Raw genomic sequence first — 19754 nt, 5'->3', positions numbered from 1 at the left:
CCCCCTCCTCGACCTTCTCTGCTCCAAGGGAAACAACCCCGGCCTAACCAGCCTCTCCCCATAGCTGAGACGCTCCAGCCTAGGCAGCATCCTGGTGAATCTCCTCTGCACCCTCTCCAGCGCAACCACATCCTTCCTATAGTGTGGCGACGAGAACAGCACACCGTACTGTAGCTGCGGCCTAACCAGCGTTTAATGAGGGGAATAAAAGGGAATTCCTGTTGGGACATCACTCTGTGTCCAGGCACCGCGCCCTTCGATGGGATTGGTGACCACGGACCTTCAGTGGTGGAGACACACCTCCAGTGACCATCAAATCCTAAAGTGGGTCTCCAACCACTTCCAGGTCGGAGGTTAAGACCACCGGGTCGTAAGCCCACCTAACTTTGAAGGAGCTACAAGAGGTTAAAACAATTTCGATCCTTAAAGATCGGGACTATGTTGATGATTCAGAAGCTGATTGTCAGCTGCGTAGCATGATTGGCAGACTGAGGGTGATGTCATTTAAACCTCTGCATTTTTCACATACACCGTCGTCCCTTTGTTCTAAACAGCTGGGGAAATTCTCGGTATCGAGGGAAGTGCTGACTAATTATTCCAGTTTCTCGGTGCTAAAACACTCCTTTTAATCACCAAGAGAATCTCCAAAACACCCCAAGGACAATCAAAAGGACATTGCTTTCATTTCAGCTTCCACATTGGGGATTTATGCATTTTCCCAAATAACAAATAGGCAGTGACCATTCTGATCGTAAATCTTGTGATCAACAAATGAAGAACAGAGAGAATGTATCACTCCGACAATTAAAAATTCAACTCTATAGGAGACTCATAGAAAGACCCCAGAATTGGCATTTAGACTGGACAACTGTCATGTTACATTTCTCGGGAGCTTTACTCTGTATCTAACCCCGTGCTGTACCTGTCCTGGGAGTGTTTGTTGTGGACAGTGTAGAGGGAGCTTTACTCTGTATCTATCCCCGTGCTGTATCTGTCCTGGGAGTGTTTGATGGGGACAGTGTAGAGGGAGCTTTACTCTGTATCTAACGCCGTGCTGTACCTGTCCGGTGAGTGTTTGATGGGGACAATGTCGAGGGAGCTTTACTCTGTATCTAACCCCGTGCTGTACCTGTCCTGGGAGTGTTTGATGGAGACAGTGTAGAGGGAGCTTTACTCTGTATCTAACCCCGTGCTGTACCTGACCTGGGAGTGTTTGATGGGGACAGTGTAGAGAGAGCTTTACTCTGTATCGAACCCCGTGCTGTACCAGTCCTGGGAGTGTTTGATGGGGACAGTGTAGAGGGAGCTTTACTCTGTACCTAACCCCGTGATGTACCTGTCCTGGGAGTGTTTGATGGGGACAGTGTAGAGGGAGCTTTACTCTGTATCTAACCCCGTGCTGGACCTGTCCTGGGAGTGTTTGATGGGGACAGTGTAAAGGGAGTTTTACTCCGTATCTAACCCCGTGCTGTACCTGTCCTGGGAGTTTTCGATGGGGACAGTGTAGAGGGAGCTTTACCCTGTAGCTAACCCCGTGCTGTACCTGTCCTGGGAGTGTTTGGTGGGGACAGTGCAGAGGGAGCTTTACTCTGTATCTAACCCCGTGCTGTACCAGTCCTGGGAGTGTTTGATGGGGACAGTGTAGAGTGAGCTTCACTCTGTATCTAACCCCGTGCTGTACCTGTCCTGGGAGTGTTTGATGGGGATAGTGTAGAGAGAGCTTTACTTTGTATCTACCCCGTGTTGTACCTGTCGTGAGAGTGTTTGATGGGGACAGTGTAGAGGGAGCTTTACTCTGTAGCTAACCCCGTGCTGTACCTGTCCTGGGAGTGTTTGGTGGGGACAGTGCAGAGGGAGCTTTACTCTGTATCTAACCCCGTGCTGTACCTGTCCTGGGAGTGTTTGATGGGGACAGTGTAGAGGGGGCTTTACTCTGTATCTAACCCCGTGCTGTACCTGTCCTGGGAGTGTTTGGCGGGGACAGTGTAGAGGGAGCTTTACTCTGTATCTAACCCCGTGCTGTACCTGTCCTGGGATTGTTTGATGGGGACAGTGTAGAGGGAGCTTTACTCTGTATCTAACCCCGTGCTGTACCTGTCCTGGGAGTGTTTGATGGGGACAGTGTAGAGGGAGCTTTACTCTGTATATAACCCCATGCTGTACCTGTCCTGGGAGTGTTTGATGGGGACAGTGTAGAGGGAGCTTTACTCTGTATCTAACCCCGTGCTGTACCTGTCTTGTGAGTGTTTGATGGGGACAGTGTAGAGGGAGCTTTACTCTGTATCTAACCCCGTGCTGGACCTGTCCTGGGAGTGTTTGATGGGGCCAGTGTAGCGGGAGCTTTACTCTGTATATAACCCCTTGCTGTACCTGTCCTGGGAGTGTTTGATGGGGACAGTGTAGAGGGAACTTTACTCTGTATCTAACCCCGTGCTGTACCTGTCCTGGGATTGTTTGATGGGGACAGTGTAGAGGGAGCTTTACTCTGTATCTAACCCCGTGCTGTATCTGTCCTGGGAGTGTTTGATGGGGACAGTGTAGAGAGAGCCTGACTCTGTATCTAACCCCGTGCTGTACCTGTCCTGGGAGTGTTTGATGGGGACAGTGTAGAGGGAGCTTTACTCTGTATCTAACCCCGTGCTGTACCTGTCCTGGGAGTGTTTGATGGGGACAGTGTAGAGGGAGCTCTACTCTGTATCTAACCCCGTGCTGTACCTGTCCTGGGATTGTTTGATGGGGACAGTGTAGAGGGAGCTTTACTCTGTATCTAACCCCGTGCTGTATCTGTCCTGGGAGTGTTTGATGGGGACAGTGTAGAGAGAGCCTGACTCTGTATCTAACCCCGTGCTGTCCCTGTCCTGGGAGTGTTTGATGGGGACAGTGTAGAGGGAGCTTTACTCTGTATCTAACCCCGTGCTGTATCCACCCTCAGTACGCCTACGTGGCGTACCCCGATGGCCACAAGATACGGTCTCCCTACGGGACCTGGCGCCCGCCGGAACTCCACGCACATTCCAACCACCAGTCCCACCCTCCCCTCCACCGCAGCACCTTACAGGAGGATCGGTCCTTCCGCCGCCCCCGTCTAGGCCCCCCCACCCACCGATGCCCCCCCTCTCCCCCAGGTCAGCCGTTCTCCCCACCAGCGGCGTCTAGGGGTGAGGAAGCTGCCATGGAGATCGAAGGCCCGCTCCCGGAGTCACAGACGCCCGAGCCTCCACCGGAGTCACCACCGAGGCTCCGACAATCACAGAGGACGACCAGGGCCCCCGATCGACTGATTGCTTCATTTTAACTGTAATCTGTAAATATAAACCATCAAATGCACATAGCTACCAGACTTGTAAATAGTTACTAAACACTGTACGGAGGTATTACGGTACCTCCATAACTAATTACACCATGTTGTTAATATCTGTAGTTTCTGGCCACCACCCCCACCGGACTCTTTTTATAACAGGGGGTGAATGTGCTAAATGTATTACACTACCTGATAGGCTAAAGCACCATTGGTGGAAACGGAATACTTGCTATTGGCTGGAGTGTATAATAGCTCCGCCCTGATAGGCGGGGTATAAGAACCTGTGCCGTCCCAGCAGCCCTCATTCTGTACCTGAGCTGCTGGGGGAAACATCTAGCTGATTAAAGCCTTCAGTTGGACTACAGCCTCGCTTTAGTGGTCATTGATCGTGCATCAGCAGTAAATTAGCTGTGATGAAATGATTGTCACGCTGTGGGACACCGAAACTTCATGGAGAGAGCACCCAGCATCCTCAGCCCAGCGCCACCTGCCGGGGTCAGAGGGCAGTTTATCTCCCGTTCTCTACATTTTGTTCAGTTCTGAGCTCCCTCCTAGCTTTAAAATCTTAATCCTATTGTCACATTAATTCTTGTGGGGATCTCCCAATTGTAAAATCCTCGGCCGCTGATTGTGGAGGAAATTGCAATGTAAACATGTCCTGCTGTAATGACACCATCCTACCAGTGATGGCACTACCTTATGCCTTCCAGCAGCGCCGCCTGTACTACTAAGAGATTCATCTGCTCTGGACAAATGGACTATTCTCGCAACTCACTCTTTTATTTAAATATAAATAATATCGACTCCCACATTCTACATTTGATTTGTGTCCGTGTTTTCTGATCCATTGTTGTCTACTAAATACGAGCGACACTCAAACACGACTCCTGTACACAATGCTCCAGGCTATCACCTGATACCTCCCAACACAAACTCACCTCAGGCTCTTTATTGCACTGATTACTGTCAGGTCCTGGTTCGCTTCTCGGAGAGGCACACACTGTCTTGAGAGCTTTCCCTAGGTAGAGTACAAATAGAGGAAAAGTCACAATCAGTACACAAAGTAGTCAGCATCATACCAACTCTCGACCTGTCCTGGGAGTGTTTGATGGGGACAGTGTAGAGGGAGCTTTACTCTGTATCTAACCCCGTGCTGTACCTGTCCTGGGAGTATTTGATGGGGACAGTGTAGAGGGAGCTTTACTCTGTATCTAACCCCATGCTGTACCTGTCCTGGGAGTATTTGATGGGGACAGTGTAGAGGGAGCTTTACTCAGTATCTAACCCCGTGCTGTACCTTTCCTGCGAGTGTTTGAAGGGGACAGTGTAGAGGGAGCTTTACTCTGTATCTAACCCCGTGCTGTACCTGTCCTGGGAGTGTTTGATGGGGACAGTGTAGGGGGAGCTTTACTCAGTATCTAACCCCGTGCTGTACCTGTCCTGGGAGTATTTGATGGGGGCAGTGTAGAGGGAGCTTTACTCTGTATCTAACCCCGTGCTGTACCTGTCCTGGGAGTGTTTGATGGGGACAGTGTAGGGGGAGCTTTACTCTGTATCTAACCCCATCCTGTACCTGTCCTGGGAGTGTTTGATGGGGACAGTGTAGAGGGAGCTTTACTCTGTATCTAACCCCGTGCTGTACCTGTCCTGGGAGTGTTTGATGGGGACAGTGTCGAGGGAGCTTTGCTCTGTACCTAACCTCGTGCTGTACCTGTCCCGGGAGTGTTTGATGGGGACAGTGTAGAGGGAGCTTTACTCTGTATCTAACCCCGTGCTGTACCTGTCCTGGGAGTGTTTGATGGGGACAGTGTAGATGGAGCTTTACTCAGTATCTAACCCCGTGCTGTACCTGTCCTGGGAGTGTTTGATGGGGGCAGTGTAGAGGGAGCTTTACTCTGTATCTCATCCCGTGCTGTACCTGTCCTGGGAGTGTTTGATGGGGACAGTGTAGAGGGAGCTTTACTCTGTATCTAACCCCGTGCTGTACCTGTCCTGAGAGTGTTTGATGGGGACAGTGTCGAGGGAGCTTTACTCTGTATCTAACCCCGTGCTGTACCTGTCCTGGGAGTGTTTGATGGGGACAGTGTAGAGGGAGCTTTACTCTGTATCTAACCCCATGCTGTACCTGTCCTGGGAGTGTTTGATGGGACAGTGTAGAGGGAGCTTCACTTTTTACCAACACTTAGAACTCAATGGTAGAAACTGAGTGGGGTTCAAACCATTGCCCAAATGGATGCCAATAACTAGGACAGCATTTATTCCCCGTCCCTAATTGCCCTTCTGAAGCTGCCGCAGCCCCGGTGGTGTAGGTACACCCACAGTGCTGTTAGGGAGGGAGTTCCAGGATTTTGACCCAGCGACAGTGAAGGAACGGCCGATATATTTCCCAGTCGGGGCGGTGAGGGACTCGGAGGGGAACCTCCGGGTGGTGGGGTTCCCAGGTATCTGCTGCTCTTGTCCTTCTAGATGGTAGAGGCCGTGGGTTTGGAAGGTGCTGCCTAAGGAGCCTCGGTGAGTTCCTGCAGCGTTGCCCAGTCCTCGCACCCCTACAGCTAGAGAACATCAGCACATTGCAGACTGTGTGGCTGGAAGGGGAACATGCTCGGCGGCCATCTTACCTTGGGACACCCGCCTCGTCACCAGGCAAATGGTGAGGAAGAGGATTAGCATCAGTCCAATCGTCGCCATGGATACCAGGAGGGAGGAGGTCCTCTTCATTTCTAAAGGAAACAAGATCCACAGAACAGCTTTAATATTGTAAACAAAGCACCGACACGTCATCAAACTATCAGACACCGAGGTCACATGAGGAGATATTGGGAGACTTGACAAAAAGCTGGGACAAAGGGTGAACAGCACCTTAAACAGGGAGGGAGAGAGGTGGTGGGGTTTATGGGGGCAAATTCAGGAGCTTAAAGCCTCAGACAGCCCACGAATGACGGAACAATGAAAGTATGTGAGAAGCAAATCTTCTCTTGTCACCAGGACAATGGGCGGGATTCTCCGCAAACGGAGCGATGTCCGCTACCCGGCGCCAAAAACGGGGCGGATCAGTCCAGCGTCGGGCCACCCCAAAGGTGCGGAATTCTCCCCACCTTTAGGGGCCAAGGCCTCACCTTGAGGGGCTAGGCCTGCGCTGGAGTGATTTCCTCCCCGCCGGTTGGCAGGAAAGGCCTTTGGCGCCGAAAGGACTTCGCTGGGTGACGCATGCGCGGGAGCGTCAACGGCCGCTCACGGCATCCCCGCGCATGCGCAGTGGAGGGGGTCTCTTCCGCCTTCGCCATGGTCTCCACGAGGAAAAAGAGTGCCCCCCACTGCACAGGCCCGCCCGCCGATCGGTGGGCCCCGATCGCGGGCCAGGGCACCATGGGGGCACCCCCCCGGGGCCAGATCGCCCCGCGCCCCCCCCCCCCCCAGGACCCCGGAGCCCGCCCGCGCCGTCTTCTCCCGCCGGTACGGCAGGTGGTTCAATCCACGCCGGCTGGCGTGGGCTGGACAGCGGCGGGACCTCGGCCCATCGCGGGCCGGAGAATCGCCGGGGGGGGGGGCCCGCCGACCGGCGCGATTCCCGCCCCCGCCGAATCTCCGGTGGCGGAGAATTCGGGACACGGCGGGGGCGGGATTCACGCCGGCCCCCGGCGATTCTCCGACCCGGGTGGGGGGTCGGAGAATCGCGGCCATGATTTTGATCTCGTTTGCAGAGCGTCATGGCACCTGGCCCACTTCTGCGCCATTATAACACAGCAGTAAACACTTCCTCCCGTAGGGGTTATCATGTGAAAGAGGTTTGGCAAAAAAGAAACCCCCAAAGATATCTGCCGCGCCTCCGATGCCATGGTGCAGGCCAATGTGCTTTTGATAAGGGCTGTGGGCTTCGCTGGTTACGCTCTGTATTTATCGCCCATCCCTAGTTGCCATTCAGCAGTTAGTGGTGAGCCGCCTTCTTGAGCCGCTGCGGTCCAAGTGGTGTAGGTACACCCACAGTGCTGTTAGGCAGAGAGTTCCTGGATTTTGACGACAGTGAAGGAACGGCCGATATATTTCCCAGTCGGGGTGGGGAGTGACTCAGACGGGAACCTCCGGGTGGTGGGGTTCCCAGGTATCTGCTGCCCTTGGCCTTCTAGATGTTGGCGGTCGTGGGTTTGGATGATGCTGTCTAAGTAGCCTTGGTGAGTTGCTGCAGTGCATCTTGTAGACGGTACACACGGCTGCCGCTGTGCGTCGGTGGGGGAAGGAGTAATGTTTGTGGAAGGGGAGCAATCAAGCGGGGCTGCTTTGTCCTGGATGGTGGATCACCATTGATGTATTGTTATTCATAGAATCATAGAAGTTACAGTGCAGAAGGAGGCCATTCGGCCCATCGAGTCTGCACCGGCTCTTGGAAAGAGCACCCTACCCAAGCCCACACCTCCACCCTATCCCCATAACCCAGTAACCCCACCCAACACTAAGGGCAATGTTGGACACTAAGGGCAATTTATCATTGGCCAATCCACCCTAACCTGCACATCTTTGGACTGTGGGAGGGAACCGGAGCACCCGGAGGAAACCCACGCAGACACGGGGAGAACGTGCATACTCCGCACAGACAGCGACCCAAGCCAGGAATCGAACCTGGGCCCCTGGAGCTGTGAACAATTGTGCTAGCCACTGTGCTGCTGTGCTGCCCCAAAGTTATTGGGCGGAATTGTCCCCCCACACGCCGGGTGGGAGACTCACCGGGGCGCCGTGCGTGTCCCGCCACGCCGCCCCGACGCGATTCTCCCACTCCCACCAAACCGGCGCAGCGAGAATAACGGCTGGCCGCTGGGAGAATCGCCGCTCACCGTTTGCGTAGGGGGAGAATAGGGGACTGGGAGCGGGCTCCAATGCCGGTCGGTGAAACACTCCAGTTTTCACTCCGGCGTCGGCACTTAGACTCCCGATGGGAGAATTGCGCCCATTATCACTGGACTAGTATTCCAGAGACCCAGGTAATGCACTGGGGGCCCGGTTCAAACTCCATCACGGCAGATGCTGAAATTTTAATTCAATAAAAATCTGGAATTAAAAGTCCAACGGTGACCATGAAAATTATTGTCGATTGGCGTGAAAACCCATCTGGTTCACCAGTGTCCTTTAGGGAAGGAAATCTGCCTCCGTACCCTGGTCTGGCCTACACGTGACTCCAAACCCACAGCCAATGGGGTTGACTCTTAACAAATGCTGGCCCAGCCCAGCGATATCCACATCCCGCAAAAGAATGGAAAAAAAATGGAACTTTGTAAAACACCGACCCACCTTGGGAGAAATTGGTTCAATGACAGAAAGTTCGGTCAAAGAGGGATTTGGAAACAAGGACGGCTCAGAGGGGAAAACTGTCTGCTTGAGTGATGGCGCCAATAGGAGGTCAAAGGGTCTTTCTGAGTCTACATGTGACACCGTGTGGCTTAATCTCGGACTGTTGCCGTGGAGATGGATGGGGCTGGCTCCTCGGGAACGGAGTTCAGAACGGGGACTGAAAACGGTGGCTTGAGTGTTCCGAATGTTTAATTCGAGCAAATATTTGTGTATCGGTGAGACGGAGAAGTGAGGTTAAAGAGTGATACAAGACCCGTACCCCAGTGAGAGTCAGTGTGTGTGGGACCCGTACCCCAGTGAGAGTCAGTGTGTGTGGGACCCGTACCCCAGTGAGAGTCAGTGTGTGTGGGACCCGTACCCCAGTGAGAGTCAGTGTGTGTGGGACCCGTACCCCAGTGAGAGTCAGTGTGTGTGGGACCCGTACCCCAGTGAGAGTCAGTGTGTGTGGGACCCATACCCCAGTGAGAGTCAGTGTGTGTGGGACCCGTACCCCAGTGAGAGTCAGTGTGTGTGGGACCCGTACCCCAGTGAGAGTCAGTGTGTGTGGGACCCATACCCCAGTGAGAGTCAGTGTGTGTGGGACCCGTACCCCAGTGAGAGTCAGTGTGTGTGGGACCCGTACCCCAGTGAGAGTCAGTGTGTGTGGGACCCGTACCCCAGTGAGAGTCAGTGTGTGTGGGACCCATACCCCAGTGAGAGTCAGTGTGTGTGGGACCCGTACCCAAGTGAGAGTCAGTGTGTGTGGGACCTGTACCCCAGTGAGAGTCAGTGTGTGTGGGACCCGTACCCCAGTGAGAGTCAGTGTGTGTGGAACCCGTACCCCAGTGAGAGTCAGTGTGTGTGGAACCCGTACCCCAGTGAGAGTCAGCGTGTGTGGGACCCGTACCCCAGTGAGAGTCAGTGTGTGTGAGACCCGTACCCCAGTGAGAGTCAGTGTGTGTGGGACCCGTACCCCAGTGAGAGTCAGTGTGTGTGGGACCCGTACCCCAGTGAGAGTCAGTGTGTGTGGAACCCGTACCCCAGTGAGAGTCAGTGTGTGTGGGACCCGTACCCCAGTGAGAGTCAGTGTGTGTGGGACCCGTACCCCAGTGAGAGTCAGTGTGTGTGGGACCCGTACCCCAGTGAGAGTCAGTGTGTGTGGAACCTGTACCCCAGTGAGAGTCAGTGTGTGTGGAACCCGTACCCCAGTGAGAGTCAGTGTGTGTGGAACCCGTACCCCAGTGAGAGTCAGTGTGTGTGGGACCCGTACCCCAGTGAGAGTCAGTGTGTGTGGGATTTTTCCAATTAAGGGGCAATTTAGCGTGTCCGATCCACCTAGCCTGCACATCTTTGGGTTGTGGGGGTGAGACCCACGGAGACACGGGGAGAAAGTGCAAACTCCACACGGACAGTGACCCAGGGCCGGGATCGAACCTGTGACCTCGGCGCCGTAAGGCAGCAGTGCTAACCACTGCGCCACCGTGCTGGCACCCCCCCCCCCTCCCCCCCCACGGGCACTCATGAGGACAATACAAATTTGGGAAGGATATCTGGCACCTCGCGCGCTGTCCCATTATTGAAGGGGGGGGGGAGATTTTACCTCGTACTGTGACCACAGTCCCATTCCCTTCAAAGCCGGTTTGCATTGCCAGGGGTTTGATTACTGAGATGACGCACATGTAGACCCCGGTGTGCCCTCTCGTTGCCTGGTCCACGATCAGCGTCGATCGCTTCGTTCTCACATCAGCCTCGATTCGGACTCCTGGCTCTGTGGACTCTGTGTCGTAGGTCTTGTTTGAAATGTCCTTAATTGTTAAAATGCTGAAATTCCCTGATGTCCACTTGAAGGCGACGACCTCTAGCTGCCCCCTGCTGCTTAAATTAAAGACGCAGCCAATGTGGAATTGCTCCCCTTCCCTCACGGAAAGCGAATCCGGGATCTGTCGAATGGTGTATTTCCCAAGTGCAGCTGTGTGCAAGAGAAGTGTGGGTTAACGGGGCAGACCAGAGGAGGTGAGGGATGTCTGAAAGTTGCTGCTGATCGAGCGGGGTTGATTACAGTCATTGCTGTGAACCTCGTCCACGAAACCAGAGCAGGAGGAGGCCCTTCAGCACTTCGGGTCTCCCCTGCCGTTCACTGGGGTGATGGGTGGTCTGCCTTGTAGCCTCAACATCATTCTCCTGCCTGCCTCCCATAAACCTTGACTCATTGTGGATCGAAAGGCGAAATATAATCAGGGAAGGGATGCACTCCACCAGAATCTGTCACCTATACACACACACACAACATGCACACAAATACACGCACGCACCACACACAGACCACACACGCACACAAATACACGCACGCACCACACACAAATCACGCACACACAACATGCAGACAAACACACGCATGCACCACACACAAATCACGCACACACAACATGCACACAAACACACGCATGCACCACACACACACACAACATGCACACAAACACACCCATGCACCACACACAAACCACACACACACAACATGCACAAACACAGGCATGCACCACACACAAATCACGCACACACAACATGCACACAAATACATGCACGCACCACACACAAATCACGCACACACAACATGCAGACAAACACACGCATGCACCACACACAAATCACGCACACACAACATGCACACAAACACTCGCATGCACCACACACACACACAACATGCACACAAACACACCCATGCACCACACACAAACCACACACACACAACATGCACAAACACAGGCATGCACCACACACAAATCACGCACACACAACATGCACACAAACACACGCATGCACCACACACAAACCACACACACACAACATGCACACAAACACATGCATGCACCACACACAAACCACGCACACACAACATGCACACAAACACACGAATGCACCACACACAAATCACGCACACACAACATGCACACAAACACATGCATGCACCACACACAAACCACACACACACAACATGCACACATATACGCGCATGCACCTCACACAAACCACACACACACAACATGCACACAAACACACGCATGCATCACACACAAACCACACACACACAACATGCACACAAATAAACGCATGCATCACACACAAACCACACACACACAACATGCACACAAATAAACGCATGCATCACACACAAACCACACACACACAACATGCACACAAATACACGCACGCACCACACACAAATCACGCACACACAACATGCACACAAACACACGCATACACCACACACAAATCACACACACACAACATGCACACAAATATACGCACGCACCACACACAAACCACACACAAACAACATGCACACACACGCATGCACCACACACAAACCACACACACACAACACGCACACACACGCATACACCACACACAAATCACGCACACACAACATGCACACAAACACACACTCACACCACACACAGACCACACACACAACATGCACACACACGCATGCACCACACACAAACCACGCACACACAACATGCACACAAACACACGCATGCACCACACACAAACCACACACACATAACATGCACACACACGCATGCACCACACACACACACAAGATGCACACAAACACAAGCATGCACCACACACAAACCACACACACAACACACACACAAATACACACATGCACCACACATAAACCACACACACACAACATGCACACAAACACACACATGCACCACACACAAACTACACACACAACATGCACACAAACACACGCATGCACCACACACAAACCACACACACACAACATGCACTCACACACATGCACCACACACAAACCACACACACACAACATGCACACAAACACTAACATGCACCACACACAAACCACACACACAACACACATACAAATACAGGCATGCACCACACACAAACCATGCACACAACATGCACACAGACACACGCATGCACCACACACAAACTACACACACAACATGCACACAAACACACGCATGCACCACACACAAACCACACACACAACATGCACGCAAATACACGCACGCACCACACACAAATCACGCACACACAACATGCACAAAAACACACGCATGCACCACACACAAATCACGCACACACAACATGCACACAAATACACGCATGCACCACAATCAAACCACACACACACAACATGCACACAAATACACGCACACACCACACACAGACCACACACGCACACAACATGCACACAAATACACGCACGCACCACACACAAATCACGCACACACAACATGCACACAAACACACGATCGCACCACACACAGACCACACACACACAACAGGCACACAAACACAGGCATGCACCACACACAAACCACGCACACATAACATACACACAAACACAGGCATGCACCACACACAAACCACGCACACATAACATACACACAAACACACGCATGCACCACACACAAACCACACACACAACATGCACACAAACACACACATGCACCACATGCAAATCACGCACACAAAACATGCACACAAAAACACGCATGCACCACACACAAATCACACACACACAACATGCACACGAACACACGCATGCACCACACACAAACCACACACACAACATACACACAAACACACAAACGCACCACACACAGACCACACACACAACATGCACACAAACACACACATGCACCACACACAAACCACACACACAACATGCACACAAATACACGCACGCACCACACATAGACCACACACACACACAACAGGCACACAAACACACGCATGCACCACACAGAATCCACGCACACATAACATACACACAAAGACAAGCATGCACCACACACAAACCACACACACAACATGCACACAAACACACACATGCACCACATGCAAATCACGCACACACAACCTGCACACAAACACACGCATGCACCACACACAAACCACACACACACAACATGCACACAAATACACGCATGCACCACACACAAACCACACACACAACATACACACACACGCATCACATACAGACCACCCACACAACATGCACACAAATACACGCATGCACCACACACAAACCACACACACACAACATGCACACAAATACACACATGCACCACACACAAACCACACACACAACATACACACAAACGCACCACACACAAACCACACACACACAAATACACACATGTACCACACACAAACCACACACACACAACATGCACACAAACACACGCATGCACCACACACAAACCACGCACACACAACATGCACACAAACACACACATGCACCACACACAAACCACGCATACACAACATGCACACAAACACACGCATGCACCACACACAAACTACACACACACAACATGCACACACACACATGCATGCACCACACACAAACCACGCACACACAACCTGCACACAAACACACACATGCACCACACACAAACCACGCACACACAACATACACACAAATACACGCATGCACCACACACAAACCACACACACACAACATGCACACAAACACACGCATGCACCACACACAAACCACACACACACAACATGCACACAAACACACGCATGCACCACACACAAACCACGCACACACAACATACACACAAATACACGCATGCACCACACACAAACCACACACCCACAACATGAACACAAACGCACACATGCACCACGCACAAACCACGCACACACACCATGCACACAAACACACGCATGCACCACACACAAACCACACACACACAACATGCACACAAATACACGCACGCACCACACATAGACCACACACACACACAACAGGCACACAAACACACGCATGCACCACACAGAATCCACGCACACATACCATACACACAAACACAAGCATGCACCACACACAAACCACACACACAACATGCACACAAACACACGCATGCACCACATGCAAATCACGCACACACAACATGCACCCAAACACACGCATGCACCACACACAAACCACACACACACAACATGCACACAAATACACGCATGCACCACACACAAACCACACACACAACATACACACACACGCATCACACGCAGACCACACACACAACATGCACACAAATACACGCATGCACCACACACAAACCACACACACACAACATGCACACAAACACACACATGCACCACACACAAACCACGCGCACACAACATGCACACAAGCACACACATGCACCACACACAAACCACACACACAACATACACACAAACACATGCATGCACCACACACAAACTACACACACACAACATGCACACAAACACAGGCATGCACCACACACAAACCATGCACACACAACCTGCACACAAACACACACATGCACCACACACAAACCACGCACACACAACATACACACAAATACACGCATGCACCACACACAAACCACACACGCACAACATGCACACAAACACACACATGCACCACACACAAACCACGCACACACAACATACACACAAACACACGCATGCACCACACACAAACCACGCACACACAACATACACACAAACACACGCATGCACCACACACAAACCACACACACAACATGCACACAAACACACGCATGCACCACATGCAAATCACGCACACACAACATGCACACAAACACACGCATGCACCACACACAAACCACACACACACAACATGCACACAAATACACGCATGCACCACACACAAACCACACACACAACATACACACACACGCATCACATACAGACCACACACACAACATGCACACAAATACACGCATGCACCACACACAAACCACACACACACAACATGCACACAAATACACACATGCACCACACACAAACCACACACACAACATACACACAAACGCACCACACACAAACCACGCACACACAAATACACACATGTACCACACACAAACTACACACACACAACATGCACACAAACACACGCATGCACCACACGCAAACTACACACTCACAACATGCACACAAACACACACATGCACCACACACAAACCACACACACACAACATGCACACAAATACACACATGCACCACACACAAACCACACACACAACATACACACAAACGCACCACACACAAACCACGCACACACAAATACACACATGTACCACACACAAACCACACACACACAACATGCACACAAACACACGCATGCACCACACGCAAACTACACACTCACAACATGCACACAAACACACACATGCACCACACACAAACCACGCACACACAACATGCACACAAACACACGCATGCACCGCACACAAACCACGCATACACAACATGCACACAAACACACGCATGCACCACACACAAACTACACACACACAACATGCACACAAACACAGGCATGCACCACACACAAACCACGCACACACAACCTGCACACAAACACACACATGCACCACACACAAACCACGCACACACAACATACACACAAATACACGCATGCACCACACACAAACCACACACACACAACATGCACACAAACACACACATGCACCACACACAAACCACGCACACACAACATACACACAAACACACGCATGCACCACACACAAACCACGCACACACAACATACACACAAACACACGCATGCACCACACACAAACCACACACACAACATGCACACAAACACACGCATGCACCACATGCAAATCACGCACACACAACATGCACACAAACACACGCATGCACCACACACAAACCACACACACACAACATGCACACAAATACACGCATGCACCACACACAAACCACACACACAACATACACACACACGCATCACATACAGACCACACACACAACATGCACACAAATACACGCATGCACCACACACAAACCACACACACACAACATGCACACAAATACACACATGCACCACACACAAACCACACACACAACATACACACAAACGCACCACACACAAACCACGCACACACAAATACACACATGTACCACACACAAACCACACACACACAACATGCACACAAACACACGCATGCACCACACGCAAACTACACACTTACAACATGCACACAAACACACACATGCACCACACACAAACCACGCACACACAACAGACACACAAATACACGCATGCACCACACACAAACCACACACACACAACATGCACACAAACACACGCATGCACCACACACAAACCACGCACACACAACATGCACACAAACACACGCATGCACCACACACAAACCACGCACACACAACATACACACAAATACACGCATGCACCACACACAAACCACACACACACAACATGAACACAAACGCACACATGCACCACACACAAACCACGCACACACACCATGCACACAAACACACGCATGCACCACACACAAACCACACACACAACATGCACACAAACACACATGCATGCACCACACACAAACCACACACACACAACACACACACAAACACATGCATGCACCACACACAAACCACGCACACACAACATACACACAAATACACGCATCCACCACACACAAACTACACACACACAACATGCACACAAACACACGCATGCACCACACACAAACCACACACACACAACATGCACACAAACACACATGCATGCACCACACACAAACCACACACACACACAACACACACACAAACACACGCATGCACCACACACAAACCACACACACAAACACATGCATGCACCACACACAAACCACGCACACACAACATGCACACAAATACACGCACGCACCACACACACAAATGTACATAAACACACGCACTCACCACTCACAAACCATGCACACAAACAAACACACGCACGCACCACACACAAACCACGCACACACAGACATCCACCATGCACGCTGATTCCCGTGGCAGGCGGGACGAGACACATCACCCCCTTGCGTTCCAACCCTGGGCCCCAAACGCTCGGAAGGATGCAATGGCTTTGGAGAGGGCGCGGAGGACACCAGCGATGAAGGAGTCCAGTTCACCTGGAGAGACTGGGAGAGGCTTTGGTGAGGTTGGAAAAGGGGAACTGTTTCCAGTGACTGGTGGGCTGGCACCCAGAGGGGCGCAGATTGAAAAGAATCGTCAGAACAACCAGAATGGGGGGGGGGGGGGGGGGGGGGGGGTGGAATTTAGTTACACAGCGAGCTGTTGTGATCCGGAAGGCCCTGCCTGGAAGGATAGCTCTCCCAAAGCGCCAACAAAGGCTCGATGGGCTGGTTGGCCCCTTCCGGAGTGGGACAGTTCGTAAGCCGCATCACAAAACATGCCCGGGTGGCAAAACAGTGAAAGCAGGAGCAGGGAATGCGGGAGAAGTGGGAGGAACAGTCGGAGAGAGCGGATTACCTGTGGTGAGGAGCCAGAGGAGGTTTATCCACATCAGCAGGGCCCGGATTGGGAGCGTGCCGCCCATTTCCTTGCCGGCAGTCCTGCCTCAAGACCCCTGCGGCGGATCCAAAGTTGCTGAATGGGAGCCACTTCGCTCTAACCCTTCCGCGCTGTGCGTACAGCCTGTCCTCCCCGAGCACCGCTGCACTGTCACTGTGCACTTGTACCACACAATCTCGACGCAGGAGGTTTCCGCTAGCTAAGTTTCCTTTGCTCGGCTGTCAAACAGGCCATTCTGAAAGCCACTGAAACCAAACGTTATCTCGCTCTGAATCAGCTCCCACGGAGCCGTCATTTACGGTGAATGATGCAGCAAGAAAAGTGAGCCATTCAGCCCATCGAACCGCCCCTCATTCTGCTACATTCCATTTGCCATTTTCCCGCGTTACACTCCATTTCATAGACTCCTTACAGTGCAGAAGGAGGCCATTCAGCCCATCGAGTCTGCACCGACCCTCTGAAAGAGCCCCCCACCCTATGTTCTGCCACCCGGGCTTCGAACCGTACAGCTCTGGGAGGGGCCATTAACCCCTTCAAGCCTTTGCTAGCACTTTGGGAGAGCTGTCCTTCCAGGCAGGCCCTTCCAGGTCACCCAGTGAATCCCCCCCTATCCTTTTGGACACGAAAGGACAATTTCAGCGCGGACAATCCCCACCTAACCTGCGCATCTTTATGGACACTGCGGGAGGAAACCGGAGCACCCGGAGGAAACCCACGCAGACACGGGGGGAAGGTGCAGACTCCACACAGACGGCCACCCTGGGTCGGAATCGAACCCGAGACCCTGGAGCTGTGACGCAGCAGTGCTAGCCGCTGTGCTTCCCAACGTTGTGCCCACTTACTAAACCTATCGATAACCCTTTGCAAACTGTTTGTATCCCCTTTGCAAACTGTTTGTATCCCCCTCGCAATCAATTTCCACCTATTTTTGTGACGCCTCAAATTTGGCTAGAGTATATTTGCTTCCTTTCGCCAAGACGTTGATATCTTGCCAAGAGTTGGGGTCCCAGCACTGATCCCTGTGGAACCCCACTGGTTACAGGTCGCCAATCGGAACAGAACCCCTTATCCGCACTGACTGTCTCCTGTCCATTAGTCACTTCTCTATCCATGTCAATGTACCACCTCCAACACATTGGGCTCTTATCTTATGACTTAATCTTTTGTGAGACACCTTGACCAACTCCTTCTGGACGTCCAAATACAAAAACATTCTCCCCTGACAGGTCGTGGCCGGGATTCTCCGAACCCCGCGTCGGGTCGGCGAATCCACAGGAGGGCGCGAGAACCGCGCCCCCCCCCCGCCTCCGACGCCGGCTCACCGTGGGGGGGCCCACGGTGGCCTGGCCCGCGATCGGGCCGAACGGCGGGCCAGACTGGTTCCGCTGGGGGCCTACGTTCCTCCGCGCCGGGCCCCTGGCGGGGTTGCGGGGACGCGGAGTTGCGGGGACCACTGCGGCGCCGACCTAGCCCCCTGAGGAACGTCCTGAGGTTGTGACAGGCGCTCTAGAAATGCAAGCCTTATCTTGTGAGCTTCTGACGGTCTTAACCCAGTTGTGTCGGGCACTGTGCGAGAGTTACTTTGAGGCAAACCACAGGTTGGTCTCAAAATGAGCAGAACGCTTCAGCACAGGAAGTATCTGCATTTTTCAGATGGTTTATCATCAAACGTCAGCTCTACACTTGTGTCGATCTTTCAACGAGAGGTTTATTTTTAGCTACAGGACATGGGAGT

The 19754-nt window shown here is 52.3% G+C and overlaps 1 protein-coding gene across 1 annotated transcript in view; it reads right to left on the bottom strand.

The window, feature by feature from the left end:
• Window positions 1–19754, bottom strand: part of LOC140404566 (uncharacterized) — a 33672-nt gene that overhangs the window by 1232 nt on the left and 12686 nt on the right. The window contains exons 2-4 of the mRNA XM_072493167.1: window positions 10221–10589; window positions 5920–6021; window positions 4240–4319 (exon numbers count right to left, since the gene is read on the bottom strand). Of these exons, the coding sequence (XP_072349268.1) occupies window positions 4240–4319; window positions 5920–6021; window positions 10221–10589 (551 nt within the window). The remainder of the gene's footprint in view (window positions 1–4239; window positions 4320–5919; window positions 6022–10220; window positions 10590–19754) is intronic.

The sequence above is a fragment of the Scyliorhinus torazame genome, chromosome 31 (genome assembly GCF_047496885.1).
Source record: "Scyliorhinus torazame isolate Kashiwa2021f chromosome 31, sScyTor2.1, whole genome shotgun sequence".
Lineage (NCBI taxonomy): Eukaryota > Metazoa > Chordata > Chondrichthyes > Carcharhiniformes > Scyliorhinidae > Scyliorhinus > Scyliorhinus torazame.
Note: the sequence above shows the minus strand (reverse complement) of the source record. Positions and strands in the feature narration are given on the sequence as shown.